Source organism: Ambystoma mexicanum, chromosome 12 (assembly GCF_040938575.1).
Source record: "Ambystoma mexicanum isolate Mex_15411 chromosome 12, UKY_AmexF1_1, whole genome shotgun sequence".
NCBI classification, from domain to species: domain Eukaryota; kingdom Metazoa; phylum Chordata; class Amphibia; order Caudata; family Ambystomatidae; genus Ambystoma; species Ambystoma mexicanum.
This window is the reverse complement of record NC_090936.1, coordinates 512,531,689-512,551,969: the sequence shown is the minus strand read 5'-3', so window position 1 is coordinate 512,551,969 and position 20,281 is coordinate 512,531,689. Positions and strand designations below refer to the sequence as shown.

The 20,281-nt window shown below is 47.1% G+C and overlaps 1 protein-coding gene across 1 annotated transcript in view; it reads right to left on the bottom strand.

Annotated features, from left to right (window-relative positions):
• The window catches only part of RTCB (RNA 2',3'-cyclic phosphate and 5'-OH ligase), a 280,519-nt gene that overhangs the window by 172,384 nt on the left and 87,854 nt on the right, over positions 1-20,281 (bottom strand). Inside the window, exon 4 of the mRNA XM_069628792.1 lies at positions 1,124-1,223. Within this exon, the coding sequence (XP_069484893.1) occupies positions 1,124-1,223 (100 nt within the window). The remainder of the gene's footprint in view (positions 1-1,123; positions 1,224-20,281) is intronic.

Genomic DNA, 20,281 nt, shown 5'->3' with positions numbered 1-20,281 from the left:
TTTCTATTTTTTGCTCACAGACTATGCTGCTTAAGGGCACTATTTACAGACTTGAATGGTATGGACACCTTGCAACAAGCAAATGATGACCCAAAGTCCAGAGAGGCTACAGACCTCAAAAATGTTAATGCTGGCGAGTATAGACAGTGCTTTATACCCAGATGTGTAGTTTTCTTTCCCTCAAAACCACCCCTGCAGTTTTTGCAACTGACGTCACGTGTTGCCTAATCCTACAAGTGTTGGGAAATGAACAGAGAAAGAGGGTAGATGGAGATAACTATATTTGACATTTTGAGCAGTTCGAAAATGCCACTGATGGCTGCCAAATTGCCCCTTGCTATTGATAGAAAAAGGCATGGACAATATGACTCACCGGATGAGCAGATTCCATTACACTAACGGTAGTAAAAGGCCCCATTCTTTTTTTTTTTTTAGACAGATAAGATGTCCAAGGACTGAAGAGATTGTTCTAGGCCGAGCGAAAAAAAAAGGAGAACATTTTGAAATTTGCCAACTATGCATTTCTTATGTGGCTAATGATTTAAGATTGCCCACACCAAGCCACACCGTACAACATCTTGATAAGAAAAATTATGTTCGGCAGGAGGAACAGCCCAATAGGACAGAACTACTATCGAGAGAGAGAGAGAGAGAGGTGGTGTGCTTCACACACCACCATGATGGGACACAGTCAGACAGGACAGGTGATTTTCACATAATGCTGAAAAAGAGCCAGCTCGGACATCCACAATCTTGCTGGTGCACAGACAGACAGCAGCTGGCAAGGATGAGGGGGCTTTGGGAAGTACAGGAAGAGGGTTTAGATCCCCACCACACCTGGCCGAGATTCATAGCCAACAGAGGCAGACACTGGCATACAGTCTATTTCCTTACCCAGTTACAGATTCCTATAGACCTGAAAAGATCCTCATACTAGACAGACAGGGAAAATGCCTCCCCTGAACTCCAACCACTACCCACTGCTGATCGTGGTTTGGACACCAGCAGACAAGAAGCTTTTTAAAATGATTATCAGAGTAGAAATCAACCAGTCAAAGAAAGAACACATGAAGATCAACAAAATAAAAATAATTCTGGGTAGGATATATTAGGATTTCCTTACCTGGGGAAACCACTGCTTCAGGATTACTCATGTCAAAAGCAGCCATGTTTCCTATGGCAAAGCCATACCCAGAATGGACATCAGGGAGTCCAATGGACCTCTGCAAGGCAAGAAATTAATATGAGCTACTGACACACTGGTGAAAGGACACATTAAAACAGCCAAACAATATGGCAATCAAAGAGTAGGGCAACACCATTGCAAGTGCAACATAAAACTGTATCTACAAGCAGCAGACAGGGTCACAGATAAGTAAAAGCACACATCCTACTTTGAAAACCGGTCACCATTTCTTTGGGTGGGAGGAGAGAACAGTGATCCATTCGCAGTCTTTGTAGTCATCATAACATTGTACCCCAAACAATAAAAGTGGCTGCCGCAAAGAGAAGAGCTCTCATCACGTTGGTACCCAGTAGAAGATCAATACCGGTCTAGTAATTCTACAAAGGCATAGGAACAGAAGCAGTTAGGAGGTGGAACTGTGAGAAACCAGAAGGTGTCTCACCAATAGTCCCCAGGGATAGATCATCCAGGTGGCCAGGACACAGCCATCGCTTTTGGATCCAGTTCTTGGGGTGGACCAGTGCAGGAGCATCACCTGGGTGAGGGGTCTTCGAGGAGCGGGACACCGGATGGCGAGATGCATTATCCCCTTCCCTGTAATACCTTTACCCCATCCTACCAGGTAGGATACTTAGGAAATCACCCTCCTCCCCTTTTCCCAACACGAACACTTTCTCACAAACAGCTCACTATGAGAGAAAACAGACTAACACCCAAGCCGTATACCTGACATGTTCCAATACAATGGTCATGCAATCACTGACCATTACACAAACCTGACTTCCATTACACTTCCCCCCACACGGATAAAAGGCGGAGCACGAGAGCACACTCAGAGCGAGGCAAAGCACACGAGAAAGCAGCAGTTCCAAGATGGCAGTTTAATACAAGGCGAAAGACGGCAAAACCGAAGGGGATCGCAAGGAGGCAAGTGCCCTTGACCTTCTCGATGAGGAACCGCTACTTTCATGATCTTCGAGACTAGAAAACGTAAGACCAGGAAACAAGGCTGAAGGATCCTTCATTGTGTGTCGGAGGTACCCGGGGCTCTCCAGTGTCAATAGTCAAGGCGGGGAGAAACGCTTGCCGCCGTGGTACTGTCCTTGGCTCCTACAACAAAGCAGCGCCAGTGAAGTCAGCACAGCCGGTGAGTTGGGGGAGACGGATACCAGACCGGTCTGTGTTGAAGCCAAGGTTGCAAGCAGCAACATTGTATAATGAACACTGAAGAGCACATTGTATGAAGCGTATGTGATAATCACCGCAAGTAAAAAGCCAGACGGGGATCAAGGGTGGTGGGTGCTGACGGCCCGCAGGGTGTTCCCTGCTTACCGGAAGATTGCCGCCGCTTTGGCCATGCCACCTCCCGCTTAAAAGTAGCAGACTTGCACGCCGGGGTTCAGGCCTGGCGGGGATAAAGTGTGGCTAACAGGGTGTTCGCGTGCCATGGTGGCACTTGTGCCCAAAATACTAGAGTACTGCTTAAACACTGCGTGGCCGAGACACCCGTTCACCCAGACTGGTGATCGCCAACCCCAATTCACAGCCCGGATACTATCCTTCCACCAGGGACTGAAACAGCCCCCTTTTGCGACCACAATATGTTGGACCACAATATGTTGCACACTCAGCCATCTTGAAGCTCCACAGGTGACGCTACGCCCTTGCGATCAGCCCCCCACAGTAGGGGCCACCATGCCTGTGAGGACCCACAGACTTATGTACAGGCCAGGTGGAAGGCGCTGATACGGTACCGGCCTACAAAACGCGGACCTACCCGGGCCCATAGGATTTAGTACTCGCGGATATGCGTTAGGACCTACAGAGGAAGCACAAGTCAGAGCACAACGCGTAAGACAGGTGTGGCAAACCTTGACAGAATCCATCTGTCCTTTAGACTGCATTCCAGTGTTGGTATTCGGCACTAGACCGGATTGTGAGGGGTCCAACCCCCGGCTATTCGGTCGTTGGCATTGGGATATACTTGCTGGGGCTAACCAGTGGTGGGAGCACGTGGATCCTGAATCCTAGACGACTAGGCGCTCAGGCCAGCTTCAATGACCTAGCACCACACAACCATAAGGAGTCCGGTAAGCCCCACCATGTGCTATGGGGAAAAGATAAACAAAGGAAGACTTCAACACAAAGCAAGAGGGACCAGTATGCGATCGCCACAACCGCCAACATGGACCAAACGCCACAGTCAGAGGCTTAAACCACGGAAGACACTCTTTGAAGGACGTGATGGCGGCTATACCTAGCTCCCGCTCCTCAATGGAGGAAAAAAAATGTATGGCATCACAGCAGAGGTATCCTTCCTCCGCCATGACTTACAGAAGTTGTCCTCTGCACTGGAGAGGCTGATCAACGCATCTCTGCAACGGAGGACAGACTCCGAGAGACCAACCAGCAACTCTCAAAGGTGATGGCCCGCCTGAAGACTGTAGAAGCCCGAGTCGACTATGGAGAGGGGAGACTGCGCCGCAACAATTTGCGCATCCTTGGCCTACCTGAAAAAACAGAGGGTCTGAGCATGGAGCTCTTCCTGGAACAGTGGCTGGCCGCCATCTTCACTCCGAATTCCTTCTCCAAGTTCTTCTCGGTGGAGAGAGCTGATTGCATGCCAACAGGGAGGCCCACCCCAGGCTCTCCACCCAGAACGGTAATAGCCAGGCTCCTGAACTATAGGGATAGAGAGGGAGTGCTCCAGATGGCCCGCCTGAAAGGGGAAATCACATACAACGGCTCCCAGATCGCCTCCTTCCCAGATTATACCCAGGAGGTACTAAGAGCGAGGCAATCTTTTGAACAATTGAAGAGGCGAATGCACGCCGTGAACGTTAAATATGGGCTTTTGTTCCATGCTCAATTGAAGATTTACCATAACGGCACTACGGTGCACTTCACGGATTCTCGAGAGGCCTGGGACTGGGCTGAACACCTAGAGGGTGACTGGGACCAGAGTCAGAAGGATCAGCGGAGTGGAATTAACCGGAGCAAGCCGATAGCCCCAGAAATGGCGGCCCGTGAACCAAACGATGTCAACAGGTTGTGGGACGCTTCTGCCGATGCAGGGATGATGGACGAACACTAAACCCCCTTTCACTCACCACTGTGAGGCTGCGGAACCGATATGGCGTCAGCTCACAAATTGGTTCCCGAGAAAAGCCCCCTCTTTCCCTTTCCTCTCTTCTCCCTTCCTGGTTTCCCTTTTCTCCCTTCAAACTAGAAAACCTTTCCAGGCAGGCTATGTTCTTTGGGATTGCTGCCATCGAGTTTGAGTGATTGGCAAGCGTTGTCCGGGCGACAGATGCTTCGGCTTGGGGCGGAGTATGGTGTCGGGAGGGTGGGTTGTTTGTTCACAGTTATTGGTTGCGGGTTTGTCCGCTAAAACCCATGCATTCACTTGCTCAGACAGATCCAGTTATCGAGTACGCACTTCCCACACCATGTCGATAATCCACATGTACATGTGGCGCCCGTTCACAGCCCCCTGAATCCATGGCAGCGCTCAAGTCCCTCAGGCTCCCGACATAGAATGGCAATGGTCTGGTCTCCCAATTTTTGAACCGGCACCACAGACATTGCCCTTCTTACAGAGACGCACTTAGCGAGCACAAACTGCACCACTGCACCATTTTTCACAAAACAAATTACCAAAACGGCACTACATGCTGGGTTTACCATGGGATCCCGTGGGGTTCTGATCCTTCTACACAAACATCTCCCTTTCATGCTCACCTTAGTAGAACAGTACCCCAGGGGGAGGTTTGTGGTGATGCTGGGTACACTGGTGGAGGAGACCCTGGGCATAGTGGCCATTTATGTGCCACCGGCGCTTGGGGCAGAGCTTATAGAAGATGCAAGGACATTATAAACACCAACCAGACCTTTGGATTCTTGAGGGAGACTTTAATGACTTAATGGACACAGCTATTGACCGGACCCATGTACGTGGACGAAACCCCAACGCCCCCACTAGGCTGGCTACATTTGTATCAGCTATGGGGTCTCTGATATATGGAGGCAACGACGCAACTTCACCCACATGAACGGGGTTACTTGTTCCACTCCGTGGCTCATGCCTTGCTATCCAGATTGGATTACTTTTTTCTTCCAGCCCTGGAGGAGTACAGGGTGTCCAGTGCAAAAATATTACCCGAGGCATCTCGAACCACTCCCCCATGTTGATAGAACTGAACACGAATAGACCTAACACCCCCCCCCCCAATCATGGACGCTAAATACCTACTATCTCTGATTCCCCGACTAGGTTGATCACATTCAAAGGAAAACCACCAAGTACTTTGAAATTAACTCCCCCACAGTGGATAACCCCACTGTGCTACGGGAAGCCTATAAAACGGTGGAAATTATCTCCTGGACGGTATGCAGTAATAAAATCGCAGCAAAAATGTTGCCTGTACAAATGCATCTATCTTGACGCAACTCTATCTCTAACCAGACAAACTAATGCCGTAGCGTCTGCATCAGCCTATACCTGCAAACTTATCACAGCCTGTAGACCCTTCCTGAACACTGAGAACTGCATCATCCTAGCCACAACCCTAATCATGGCAAAAATAGACTATTGCAACGCTCTCTATCTAGGGACCAGTCAAAAAAACATGGACAAGTTACACAGAACAACACCATCAGGGCGGCCCTCAACATCCCTAGAAGATCTCACATTTCAGACATCAGACATAGCCTTCACTTGCTCCCTGTCGTGCAGCGAATATCGCTCAAAACCTTAGCCTTAACTTACAAAGCTCAGAACAACCTGGCACCAGCATATCTGACTAGCCGTTTTTCGCAGCATTTCACGAATAGACCGCTGAGATCAGTCTATGTCAACACACTCACTTTACCTAGATTTAAGCTGCAGTCTGCTGGGGGATGAAGTTTCCCAGTCCTTGCAGCTAACTCTGGAATAACACCCCTTCCACACTCAGATCAGAACCCACGTGTTCCTCTCCTTCAAAACCAAAACCAAACTCTGGCTTCACAAGCTTGATTAGCCTACTGCATTTTCATCATAGGCACCGAACTTTAACTACATTAGCACTGATCACCCTTCCCATTTTCATCCCTACACCAGCTTCAGCTTCCTTTATATGCTCTTGAGTAATTATGTGTATCCTGTACCGTGATGTTTTAAGTTATGTTTTATGCCTTACTGTATTATCTTTGTTAAGATCGCTCCACTGTCATAACAGGTTATGCCTACTTGTAACCACCTTCCTGTAACTACGCGGCCAGATGCCTCAGGGCAAGGCTCCGCTCTACAAATAAATACAAAATAATCGCAGCACAAACGCTGTGGTTTGACACGGTAAAGGTGTACCACATTATACCATTTAAGGGGAGCAAGGGTTGCAGGGATGTCCCAGCTCCCCTTAAATGCTATGATGGGTCTGGGGGTTGCGTGGATGTCCCCCGCATCCTTTACATGGATTGTGGTGGCAAAACCACTGCCTTTTTGCCAGAATTGTTTGTGTAAACGGCAATTTTTGCCACGATTTTAACACATGGTACCCTCCTGGACATCAACTAAAAAGGAGCACCTACTGAAAGTTCAAGAAGCCGAAAGCGCTGCAATTGACTGGTAGGCACGTTATGTGCTGCATGCCACTCTGGAGACGCTTCGATCCCTTCTGAAGGCCAAAGGTCTCCGAAACGTCGAACCAGACAAAACCAGACACGCGCACAAATTGGTGTCGGCACGCATGTATGAGCAAGGCGACAAGGTGGGCAAGATGCTAGCCTGGCTAGAAAAGAGAGATGAGGGCCATAAACATGTTAGGGAAATCAGGGACACACAAGACGTCCTGATGCAGCAGGACTCCGCTATAGCAGAAGCATTCGCAAGCTATTATGCGACACTCTACGAGAAACGACCTGACCCGGTGGACTCCTCCATACTGAATGATATTGAGATCCTTCAGCTGTCGGAGGTACAACGTACCCAGGTGGACAAGGATCTTACTGACTTTGAAATCGTGGACGACATTGCCGAGCTCCACTCTGGGAAAGCGCCGGGTCTAAACGGCTTCCCGGTGGAAACCTGGAAAAGATTAGGTAGAGAAACCATGGCACCCCTCACGCCTGAGATGTTTCTTCATAGCAGAGACCAGGGAGCCCCCCGCCGCCCCAGACCTGCGAAGAGCCAGCATAGTAGTAAGCCCGAAACCGGGCATGTGCCTCACACAGGCCAATTTCTTTGATTAATGGTGAAGCCAAAATCATGGCCAAAGTCCTCGCTACCAGATTACAGACAGTAATGCCTTTGATGGTCCACCCCAACCAATGCTGTTTCATGCCAGGCAAATCCACACGCATGAATATACGGCGACTTCACCTGCTTTTAGAAAGGGCCCCAATTCTAGATACTACCCTCGCCCTTCTGGCGATCGACTTCGAAAAGTCGTTAGACTGATTTGGGAGAGCCTCTGGGAGACCATGCACAGAATGGGCTTTGGAGAGACATTTCTGGAGTGGGTGAAACTACTCTACAACAGCCCACTCGTGGAAGTTAGGGTCAATGGGTGGCCCTCTAGATCCTTCCCACCGGATAGGGGGCATGCCAGGGATGCCCCCTATCTCCGTTACTATTTGCCCTGGCTCTGGAGCCCCTGGCACTGTGGCTCTGCCAGGTCGACACGTGCCTGGGATTCTGCTGGCCCGACAGAGGAGAGGACAAACTCGACAATCTCCTAATATATCTGGATGACCCCGCCCGGTCATGTCCGGTGGTCACAGATGCTAGCATGTGAAGGTACGCATACATATGTAATGTTGTGCTCACACTTGGAGTTTGTACTAATCACCATATGTGTTAAAAGAATGTACCCTTTGTTAAAATAAGAGGCCTTCTCTTTATACAGCGACATTTAAGACCTGCTGACCTGGCAAGAACTTGTTTTAACAGAAGAATTGTGTTTGGTCACTGTATGTCGAAGCATGCTGAGCCTGCTAAAACTATCTGCAGATTACGGGTGGGGAAGGAATGAGTAAGCACAGCCTCGTGCACAGAGATAAGGACACAGAAGGGCACGAGAGAGAGCGAATAACAGATAACAGGAAACCACAATAGCAGATGTTGAACTGTTGACCATTGATGCAAAGTCATGACTGGGAGGAACCGCCTTGTGGTGGACATAATCTATGTGCAGCAATGTATGACAATGTAAAACAGATGGGTATAAAAGGACCACGATGTGCAGGGCAAAGGGCGGCACTTTGACGACTTGCTTTGCGAGACGTTTGAACTTGCTGCCCATTCGCGAATGCTTGTGCATTAATAAAGTAATGTTAACTTGGCTCTTTTCTGTCTGAGTTATTGCAGGGTCCCTTTTGTACTGGTTTTGGCGACGGCGAGAAATCGCACCCACAATTTTGGTGTCAGAAGTGGGACGCGAAGGAGCGACAGTCCGTCACTGGGTGAGGAACGCCGCGGCGGAACCGGAGAAGGAATTGATCACGGGGCCCCAACAACTGAATCCGCACCTTTGATTGCAACCAACGCGTCATCCTTGTTTTTCCGGCTCCGTTGGCGGTGGAACAGCAGGCTGTCGCCCTTCGGGTCCGGAACACTCTGGCGGGACCCTTAAGATAAGTGGTATGGACGGATGCATGATGGAATAAGGGAATAATGATTCAGGGTTTGTGAAGAGGACGGTGGTAAGTCCGTCTATGAAGAAGTAATGTTGAAATGATGATATGATATGTTAGATACGCCAGGAGGATGTATTATTATTGTTAGCCAATAGGTGCATATTTGGGAAAGGTGAGTGTTTTAGGCAATTGTGGTATACCAACAAAATGGGTCAAGCGGCTTCCAGCAAGAGTGGTATAGGCAAGAGACACTATGCCCCTCTTGAAGGAACCCCTGCATTTGATATGTTGATTAAACATGGATTGAATTCAACATTGTTCTTAAAAGAATGGTCCGAATACACAAAAGATTTGATTGAGCATAAATGGCCAGACACCGGGTCCTTTGATGTGGACCACATATCCAAAGTAGAAATAGAATTAGTAAAAGACGGGTCAGACCCGCACAGTTTGAGGCTATACGACTATGGAGGGTAGAAGCAATGCGCAGGCGCAATGCTCAGAATAAACAAAAAGCAAAGGAGCAGAAGAGAACGGTAAATCAAAAATTACATGATCTAGAGATAAAAGAGAAGGGTGAGAGGCTAGATCAGTTGGATAGACATATGATGATTAAGAACAGTGGGGGTATGTATCCTGCCGTGCCGGTGCCTCGATATGAAGATGTGATAGGGCTAGAAGCAGAACAAACAACGACTGAATTATTGTTTCCAGGAGCTACAGCTCCACCGGCAGACAGTGAGGGTGAAAGGGTGGAATTCCCAATGAAGTATGGAGACCCAGATAGGTTGATAGACCATAGGAGAACGACTACTGTAGAAAAGGATAGAGATGGAGACTTGCAAATCCTTATGACCGGGCTGTATGGCACACCCCTCAATGACAGCCTACGGGACCAATTGGGGCGTTTGACACCTTTGGAATTTAGGACAGTGGCCACTAAACTATATACCTTTTATGAGGGTAACTGTAAATTGAGAGGACAGAGTACTGCGGATCTGCCCTCAGCATATCAGGACGCTGTCGCGTTACTACCAGTGACTGCGTCCAGTGTTCAGTTATGGGGATGTATGTCCGACATAATAGCGGAAGTCATAAGGGGCGGTGTTGAATGGGAGAAGGAAAAGAGGGCATGGGAAAGAGAGGTGAGGGAAAGAGAGGCTAAACTCAAAGATGCAGACCAGGCGGGCCAAAACGTAGCTAATCGTATGATAGCATCCATACACTCGCAGTCCATGTCCACCCTGGTGAGTCTGATGGAGGGCCTTGGCTGGCCTATACAAGTAAACGTAATTAAATATCTTCTTATTAGGGTGGATGATATAGAAGAGGAAAAGGAGCCTAGATATGTGTCCCAGTGGAATAGGATTAGGACGGAATTGGATAAGAAACTGCTATCTAATATAAGAGTGGATGATTCAGGGGCGGAAGAATGGAGGATGGCTAAGGTGGAGAAACTATTAAAAAAGATTATAGAAAAATAAAAAAGAGAAAGCTCTTAGTCATCAATCCTCTGTTTCGCCACCAGCGCAGGCCCCTGTGAGTGAACAAACAAATACGGAAAAGTTACTATTAATGCCAATGAGAGAGTGCCAACCCACCATAGAGGCAGCCACTGGTAACATGATGCGCACCTATGTGTATGTCCCTTTATCCCGAATTGAATTAATGCATATCACCAAGTCCATCCCCGACCCCCGTATAGACCCGGCAGGATTCTACAAAGAAGTAGGAAAGTTATTCAGACCAGGGTTATTTACCGTAGAGGATGTAGATAACATATTGTTAGCCATTGTCCCAGAAGAAATATGGACCCCCTTTCGTGCCAAAGACAATGAAACAATAAAATGGAAAGATGTAATGGATGCGAGCAAAAATAGAAAACTGCATGAGGAATATCCTGAACCCCTAAGGGGGCATGGCATGGCAGTCCTGAGGGCTCTAGAAAAGGTGTTACCCCCATTTGATGTGAATGTGGAGAAACTGTCCGCTGTGATACAGGGTGCAAGTGAGGAAGTAGCACAGTACTTTCTGCGTTATGAAGCAGCATTCAAAGCGCACAGTGGGCTAGAGATAGGGTCTGAAACGGGCCAACGGTACTTTGCCACAAACTTTGTAGAGGGGCTCCACGGGCCAATTCAGGAGAACATTAGGAGGGCAGAAAGTACATGGATGACTAGGAACCCCCGGGATCTCCTCGAAATGGCTAGGTATTACGAAAGAGGGGAAAGAGTGAAGGGACAACAAAAGGCACGACAAGAGAAGGATTTAAAAACCAAAGTGTTGATGCAACAGTTGCATCAAGGGCCCCAAGGCAGGTATAACTACAATTATAACGGCCCGTCACAGGGCTATAGTAGCAACATGATAGGGGGCCAAGGGACAGGAAGAGGTACAGTGCAAGGAGGTGCGCTATATGGGAGGAGGGATGGGCTACCCCAAGATGTATGTGCCTTCTGCAAGAGACCCGGACACTGGAAATCCCAGTGTCCCCAGAGTGGTGGGAGAGGAAGGGGCGTACGGCCCCCTTCACAGACAACATTTGCCCCAGGAAATAGGACTGGTGGGTACGGCAACCAAGACAATAGAATGTTTAAACCCCCTCAACCCAATGCCTTTGACGGACAAGCAAGAGGGGATGTTCCCTGGCCGGCCCCGCCTCCCCCCAATCTACTGTATCAGCCACAACAAACGACACAAGTACAAGGTGTATGCCAGGGTGAAGAATGTGGAGAAGGGGTATACTATAACAATGATTTTCAGGATAACACAAGCGATATGTCCTGAGGATGCCGGAATGAGATAGCGGGAGTGGTGCAGGTTCCTATAGACCAAAGGGGGCCTTATGCCTCTATTAGGATCGGCCCCCACCGAAACTTGAGATGTCTGGTAGACACGGGAGCTGGAAACAGGCACACCTGATTATACTAAGAGATTTTGCCTTTTTGTTGATGAACAGGAAGGTTGCGCTGTGTCAGTCTTGACACAGGAACAAGGGGGTAAACAGAGACCATGTGCATATTTTTCTAGCACTCTGGACTCAGTAGCTCGAGGCCTACCCCCATGCATGAGAGCAGTAGCTGCAGCAGCGACAGCCCTAAAACAAAGTGCAGGTATCATCCTAGGGAGTGAAGTAACAGTAAAAGTTCCACATACGGTAGATGTTCTTCTGAATAGAGTGCATACACAGCATTTGACTACAGCTAGACTCACACAGTATGAGATGATCCTGTTTGCCAGTAATGTAAAAATTGAACGGTGTAACACTTTGAATCCAGCGACACTGCTTCCTTTGCCCACCTCACCTGATGACATTAGGCATGATTGTGTGATCCAAATGGAAGAACACACTAAGGGTAGAGCAGACCTGCAAGACACCCCGCTGGTTGATAATGAGGGTATATTATTCTGTGATGGTTCCTGTTTCAAACTGCCAAATGGGGAGACAACAGCAGGGTATGCAGTAACTACAGGGGAACGGTTGATTGAGAGTGGGAAAGTGTGTGAAAAATCGGCCCAGGCAGCAGAATTAATTGCGCTAACGAGAGCATTAGTGTTAAGCAGCGGTATGAAAGTGACAATTTATACTGATTCAGCCTACGCTCATGGGGTGGTTTCCAGTTTTGGTAAACTCTGGGGAGAGCGTGGGTTTTTAACCTCCCAAGGTGATACTATTAAACATGCCCGATTGATTGCTGAATTATTGCAAGCCCTTACGCTGCCCAAAATGGTGGCCGTAGTGAAGTGCTCAGCGCATAAAAAAACACTGGATTATGTCACGCAGGGAAATTCTTTGGCTGACCAGATGGCTAAACTAGCTGCCACAAGGGACACTCGGTGGGAAGCCCGACAGCTCATAGTGGGGAGGGATGTGACTATGGAAGGGACGAAGGAGCGCGTAAAGGAAATCCAAGCAGATGCAACCATTGAAGAAAGACTATCTTGGCACAAGGATGATCAATATGAGGAGACGGTAGATGGGCTATGGGCACATACCAAAACGAACACCTGGGTACTACCTGACGCATACTTACCTGTGATAGTGAGCGTGGCTCATGGTCCAACCCACGTTAACGCAAGAACTATGGAAGAAGTTTTAAGTACTGTGTGGTACAACAAAAGATTGGGAATGTATTGTCGCCAATGGGCAAAACAATGTGAAATATGTGTTTTATATAATGTGGGGAAAGGTGTACCGGCCCCGGCGGGCCACAGTAAGTTACCCACCTGCCCTTTTGAGGTGGTGTATATGGACTTTATACAGCTGGAGCCTGTAAATAAACATTCCTACTGTTTGGTGATGACATGTGGGTTCTCAGGATGGGTGGAAGCATATCCCCTGCGGGACAATAGTGCCACCTCCACAGCACAATGCAGATTGAAACACTGGATGCCCTTGACTGAAATGGCCGGATGCATTGTCTATTGCATTATTGAGTATGCGTACTATGCCTAAGCGTACACATGGTTTATCTCCTTTCGAAATTGTTATGGGGCGCCCACCAAGTATTGGGACCCCCATATCACCTAAGAGATTGTCTGAGCAAGCATGGCCTGCATTACAACAGTACTGTATTGGGTTAACTAATAGACTGATTTCTATTAATGCACAGGTGAACGCAGTAGCTCCATCTCCTCTGATAGGAGAAGGTCACGACGTGCAGCCCGGTGACTGGGTTGTTATAAAAGCCTTCGATCGCACCAGCGGACTGCAACCCAGATGGAGGGGCCCGTTTCAGGTTCTCCTCGCAACACAAACTGCGGTAAAAGTTGATGGCAAATCGCACTGGTACCACGTGGATCCAGAAAAGGGAACCAACCAACCCCAGGTTGCAACAGTACTGCCAGATGCCACTAGTAGGTGTGCCCATCGCCTCCGATCCCGTGACGTGTATGTGCCAAGCAACGTGTAAGGACACTGTTTTGAACTTTGATCATTAGGGAGATGAACATTTGGACTCTCTTGTTGGTTTTAGCAGAATTGTGCCTTACTGAAGACGACGGGCTTGTAGCCTGAAGGGCCTTCGGCGTTCCCCTCCTGGGACAGGCACTGCGAGACGTGGGACAGATCGGATGAAGGTTTTCAGTGAGACCTACCACTATTAGAGTAATAAGGACACTGGTGCTTTAAATAGGGGATATTGCTATATCGCTAGGTTGCAACTGATATACGCTGTATACTGAGCCATATACTGAACTATGTCTACACCCGTGTATGCTGGTTTAGTCCCTGAACGGATAAGTGTATGCTCCTCAAACACAGAAGGTAAGAGGAAAATACCAGTTTGTACCACAAGAGGCAAAATTTTGTTTTCTGTATGCACGATAGTAGTACTAATAGCATTTGCCATAATATTCTGGTATCTGGAACATCCATCTAGATATGAATTAAAGAACCTGTTGCCCGAGTCAAATGAAACAGGGAGAACAGATTGGGTCAAGAGCAGGAATCGAGATGCCTATGACCAACACGACCCGGAAGACTATGCTAAAAATGAATACGTGAAGATAATAAACACAACATATGGGGTAGTGAATAAAACTGATTGCTGGATCTGCACCCACATGCCCCGACATAGCAGTGAAGGCATCCCAGTGTACGCATCGCCAGTTACTGAGGATGCCGGGTGTACATTAATTTACATGAGAATAGTGTCAGCACAGCAATACATGATACCGAATACCGCTTGTTATGTTAGAGGAGAGAACAAAACCCTTCTAAAGGAAAAGATACGCTATAAAATCAAAACTGAGGGAATCGGGCTTGCACCTGCTATGGTACAGATAGTAAGAGAACCTCCTCCCCCTATCACCATCACACAAGAGTTTAGGCCAAAGAATATATGTTTTAAGAGGAGCGCAAGAGGTAATCAAAGAATGATCTCGGGGTGCAGTCAAATGGTGAATCTAAATAACTACACGAAGGGATTGTTACAGATTGAAGGACATGCCTACGTCTGTAACAAGAGGGCTTATTTGTGGTTAGCCAAAGATTTTGTTGGGGTATGTTACATAGCCAGAATAATGCCGGCTGTGATGGTATATGCCCCGTCTACTCTGCATAAAGAAATACACAGCAGAAATAAACGAGCAGTAAACCCAAAAATTCCTACGTATCAACCTACAGGATGGGAAACGTTTATAGATCTGATGGGGGTCCTGGTTCCTCCAGCGGGCATCTTTATGAACAGTCAAGAAATCCAAAAGCTAAACAGGGCCCTTGAGTTCGTAATCGAAGAATCTGCAGACCTAATGGAAAACATTACTTATGAAATGAAAGCAATTCGGCTAGTGGCTCTCCAAAATAGGTATGTCTTAGACATACTCACTGCAGAAAGGGGCGGAGTCTGTTTTTTGGTGGGATCCCAATGCTGTGTTTACATACCAGAAGGGAGTACAGGAATCCTGGATGGAGTAAACAAACTGCATAAAGTGGCGGATAGCATCCACCAGGAGGAAGGGTCAGGAGATAGCTGGTGGATGAAGCTCCTGAAAGAAATTGGATGGCAACTTCTTACGCCTATACTGGTTCTAGCGGCAATAGTTGTAGGAATTTGTCTCTGCATCCAATGTTTCCCGGTATGTGTGTCGTGCTGTGTTTCCATGTGTTCTTCCAGCATAACGCGCCTAAATCCAATGGATAAAAGCCATGTACAACAGGAATTTTTTGACATGGGAGGCCTGGAGAAGATTATGGTACATACAGTATGTGATGATGTTGCTTTCCTGCCATCTGCTTATGCTAGGACTGTTTAGATTGATGCTCAAGTGTGAGCAAAGGGTGGATTGAAGGTACGCATACATATGTAATGTTGTGCTCACACTTGGAGTTTGTACTAATCACCATATGTGTTAAAAGAATGTACCCTTTGTTAAAATAAGAGGCCTTCTCTTTATACAGCGACATTTAAGACCTGCTGACCTGGCAAGAACTTGTTTTAACAGAAGAATTGTGTTTGGTCACTGTATGTCGAAGCATGCTGAGCCTGCTAAAACTATCTGCAGATTACGGGTGGGGAAGGAATGAGTAAGCACAGCCTCGTGCACAGAGATAAGGACACAGAAGGGCACGAGAGAGAGCGAATAACAGATAACAGGAAACCACAATAGCAGATGTTGAACTGTTGACCATTGATGCAAAGTCATGACTGGGAGGAACCGCCTTGTGGTGGACATAATCTATGTGCAGCAATGTATGACAATGTAAAACAGATGGGTATAAAAGGACCACGATGTGCAGGGCAAAGGGCGGCACTTTGACGACTTGCTTTGCGAGACGTTTGAACTTGCTGCCCATTCGCGAATGCTTGTGCATTAATAAAGTAATGTTAACTTGGCTCTTTTCTGTCTGAGTTATTGCAGGGTCCCTTTTGTACTGGTTTTGGCGACGGCGAGAAATCGCACCCACACATGCTTCGGAAGGTTTAGTGGACTGACGGTCAACAGGGGGAAATCCGTCTTCCCGGTGAAGGGTGGGGGTTATGCGGTGCAGCAGAATTGCCCATACTGGATAGAAAGTGAAGGCTTTCGCTACCTGGGTATCCAGATTTTGCGAGACATTGTGAGCTACGTCCCTGACAACTTGCACCCAATCGTGAATCGTTTTGTGAATGATGTCAAACATTGGATGCTTCTTCCCATGATGCTACTGGGTATGGCAGCGCTCTTCAAAATGTTGGTGCTTCCACGATTTCTCTACATCCTACAGAATGCCCCGCTCTTGGTCTCAGATGCAGAATTTCATTGAATAGATGGTTCCTTAAGGAAGCTGCTTTGGGAAGGGGGAGACAGCCCCACCTGGCTCTCAATACACTGCAGAGGTCAATATGGGAGGTGGGGGGTGGAAATAGGGCTCCCACGACTCCAGACTTATTACTGGGACAGCCAAATGTCTGTTATAAACTATATAGTTCATGGTGACAGGACACTGCCTCATATCAAGGCCGAAAGGCTGGGATCACAAAACGCAACACTACGGGAATGGCTTCACCAACCCCTTTCAAACCCCTCCGCCCCCCAACATACGATGGTGGCACACATGGTTATCATATGGAAAAAGCCACAGATTCATCGGAGGGGAGGGGAGGGTAACTCAGATGCAACCCCTGTGGAATAATGTGAATCTAACAGAAATGGCTCAGTTACGGAGATGGCCAAAATGGGCTGAAGCATTCTAATTGAGGGGAAAGTTGCCAATGTTGCGGCATTGCAGAACAAATTCAGACTTCCAGACACAGAACACTACCACTATTTGCAAATAACCCACGCAATACACAGATGCTTACCCACACCAACAGATCTGCCACAGAACACTGCCCTAGAGCGTAATCTCTGGGTGGAGCGTATACCCACCAAAGTCACGTCCACTCTACATGCTGCAATCACAGCCTTTGCCACCCTGGAATTGACCAATATGAAACTAAAATGGGAAACAGATGTGGGTAACATTGACCCAGAAGACTGGACATTGGCCCTAATGCATCCAAGGGAAATTGAGATCCGCTCTAGGCTCCGTCTAATACAAGTTAAGATTTTGCACATAATGCATTACCCTAGGGTTGCCTTGCACAAATGGAACCGTGCCCCAGACCCGAACTGCTTGCGGTGCAGAGGGGAGGAGGACACCTTTATACATATCTTGTGGGAATGTCCTCCGATTCAGCCTTTCTCACGGCACCGCTGTAAATGATTGTCATTAGGTATCCCGGGTGAAGACCCTATTACTCGCTAGGAAAAACTGTTCCTATCCACAGCAATTGGCCTAATGAAGAGCAATATAGCGCAGCTATGGGGCTCGCCTGAGGGCCCAGTCGTAGCCCAATGGGCTGCGGTTGTGGACATGTGTGCGGCAATGGAACACCAGATCTATACCGCACAAGGTTGCCATGCCAAAGCTATGAAAATCTGAGGCAAATTGGAGGAGGGAAACTGATTTCATGTGGAAAGTCTGGGGAAAAGCTGCCCTAGGAGAGGTTCAGAACATTGTATTTTAACTTTAAGTGCATAAAAGACTGTCGTATTACTGTTCCCGAATGGGTCAAACAAATGTAAGGAAGTGAATGCTGGTGTACTCTTATTGTATTTGTGATGATAAAATAAAGAAAAGGATTTATAAAAAAAAAAAACAATGTAAAGAAAGTTGATGACAAAGTAGATGATGTTGGTCCAAGCCCGGCAGAGGGAGACTAATTGAACTTTGTGTTAAAGAGGATCTGAGCCCAGTTCAGGGGGATCCGGGGTGAGCTGTGAATCACCCGAGAAATTCGATACATGAATATCCTACGAGCATTGGATGTATAAATATCCTTACGAGCATTGTGTTAAGAGGATCTGAGCCCGGCTGAGGGCAATCCGAGTTGAATAGTTAATTGCCTGAGAAATTGAGTACTTGTGAAATCCTAAGAGGAAATGTTTGTTTGTCGCATCAGGCCTTCTGAAGGAAGAGACTTTGAGAGGCAAAGAGACTTTGGCACGGAAGGCCGTGATGCTAATGATTGAACCGTATCCTCGTGCTAGAGAAGCCAGAGACTGTGCTAAGCTTGAGTGTACCGCCTTGTCCCGTACTGAAAACGTACGGAAGAGGGGTCAATGGCCTGAACATCCTGACATATTTTATGAACACTTCTTTCTTTTTCTCAACACTGTTCCCCACACTATTTGTATTTAGAGGTAATGATTGGCAATAGTTTTATTAGTGTAGGCTCTTTTATTTTGACAAGACACCACTAGGACTGCATTATTATTTGATGGTCATAGTTTGCTCCAATCTGTAGATTTAGGATTAGATAGGTGTTTATAAAAACCCTTTTGAAGTTCAATAAACACCCTTGAACTGTGGTCACTTGCGCCTGTCTTACTGTTGATACCATTCCTTCCTTACAGAACTATGCAGTAATCAATCACTGATCAATGACCAGGGAAAATGGGGTTCTATATCTTCTTCTGTTCTTCCGTTACTTGGTGTCATTGGGCAGACAAACAAATAAGCTGTACTTTTTAATTGGTGCATACCCTGCCTACAATGCACTAGCAGGAAAAAATGTAACCACAATGGAATAGCAATTGTTAAGCAGTGATTGTGCACAAGCTTATTCAGTCTACATCCCAAAACATAAATCCTCCGTTTGCATCAATTAGCAAAATTACCACAGTGGTTCTAATGCCACAGAACAGAATCAGAATTGGTTTTCAGCGGGCAGGGGATGTGATGTTTGTTAAGACAGGCTCTCAGTGTTATTCAGTTTCAAAAATCACTTAGACCAAAACTGTTGTTACAAGGATAAACCTTGCAACATATGTAACTTTCTTCTGTTATGAATGGATACAGTTGCAACACCACTATTACTTTTAAGAACACAGTTCAAAGATAGTAAAATAACTCCTATACTTTTCAGAGGGGCAGTCAGCTAATTATGGCCAAGTAAGAACCTTGTGAAACTGTTTTCGGGTGCACTTCAAGGTAAGCATTACCCAATGTTACACTTAAGATTGACAGCAGCTATTCAAGATAAGTAAACCCCTATTGGTATATAAACTATAACACTATTTATAATACAGGAATAGGCAGTTAAACCAATGATAATTTTCAGAAGTGTGTAATACAATTATAAGTAAGAACTCCAGCAGAATTTTAAAGGCCATCAGCAGTTCGAGTTAAGTAAGATCCTACAGAATTTTCAGAGGGGCAGTATGAACCTCTAGGACAAGAACTAATTTACATATGCTCTAAAGCAGTTTAGGGTAAGCAAAACCCAAATGGTACACTTTAAGAAGAGCACACAGCTATTCAACTTGAGTAAATCCTATTGGTGGTAGACTTTTAGAATTATTCTACCACTACCTCAGCAGAAAAGAAGAGCTTTGGAATGGACGGCTTCACAATGCAGCAGCACAGGACCCAGTACCTGGATCCTTGGTCATGGTAAGGAAAGATCAGACACTGGAAGGGAACTTGCAGCAGCAGTCGACAGAAAAAGCTCCCAACAAAGGATTCTTCAAGACTACTCGCAGCACCGTGGATTATGCACCCTTTTACACGTACCCGACGACGAACGACTATCGCTGGTCGGATTCTCTTCACTTACTCGGTCCAGCACTCTGGTGATAGGACTTCAGGGATTCGAATCCTGTCTCTGGAGGTCCAAGGTTTCAGCAAGAATCGGACTTCGGAAGACCATGCAACGCACACTGGCTCGAGGGCCCCCGATATTGGTGGTTTGCAGAACAGCAAGGTGACAGCACATCAAGGGATGTAATAATCTGAAAAAAAGACAGTGCAAACTACAGTTTTTTGACCTGGCAACAGATGAAGCTGCGTGTGAAGCCTTGGAGAACAAGGAGGTGTATTGTGCGGTTGATCCGGGAAGCGAGAGAGGAACAGTGTCCGAAAGAGGGTCGCGATACGAGGCAGACCGAATAAAGGAAGATGGCCGCCGGCAGACAGTGAAAAGACAAATGGACCTGCTGCGGGCGACAGAA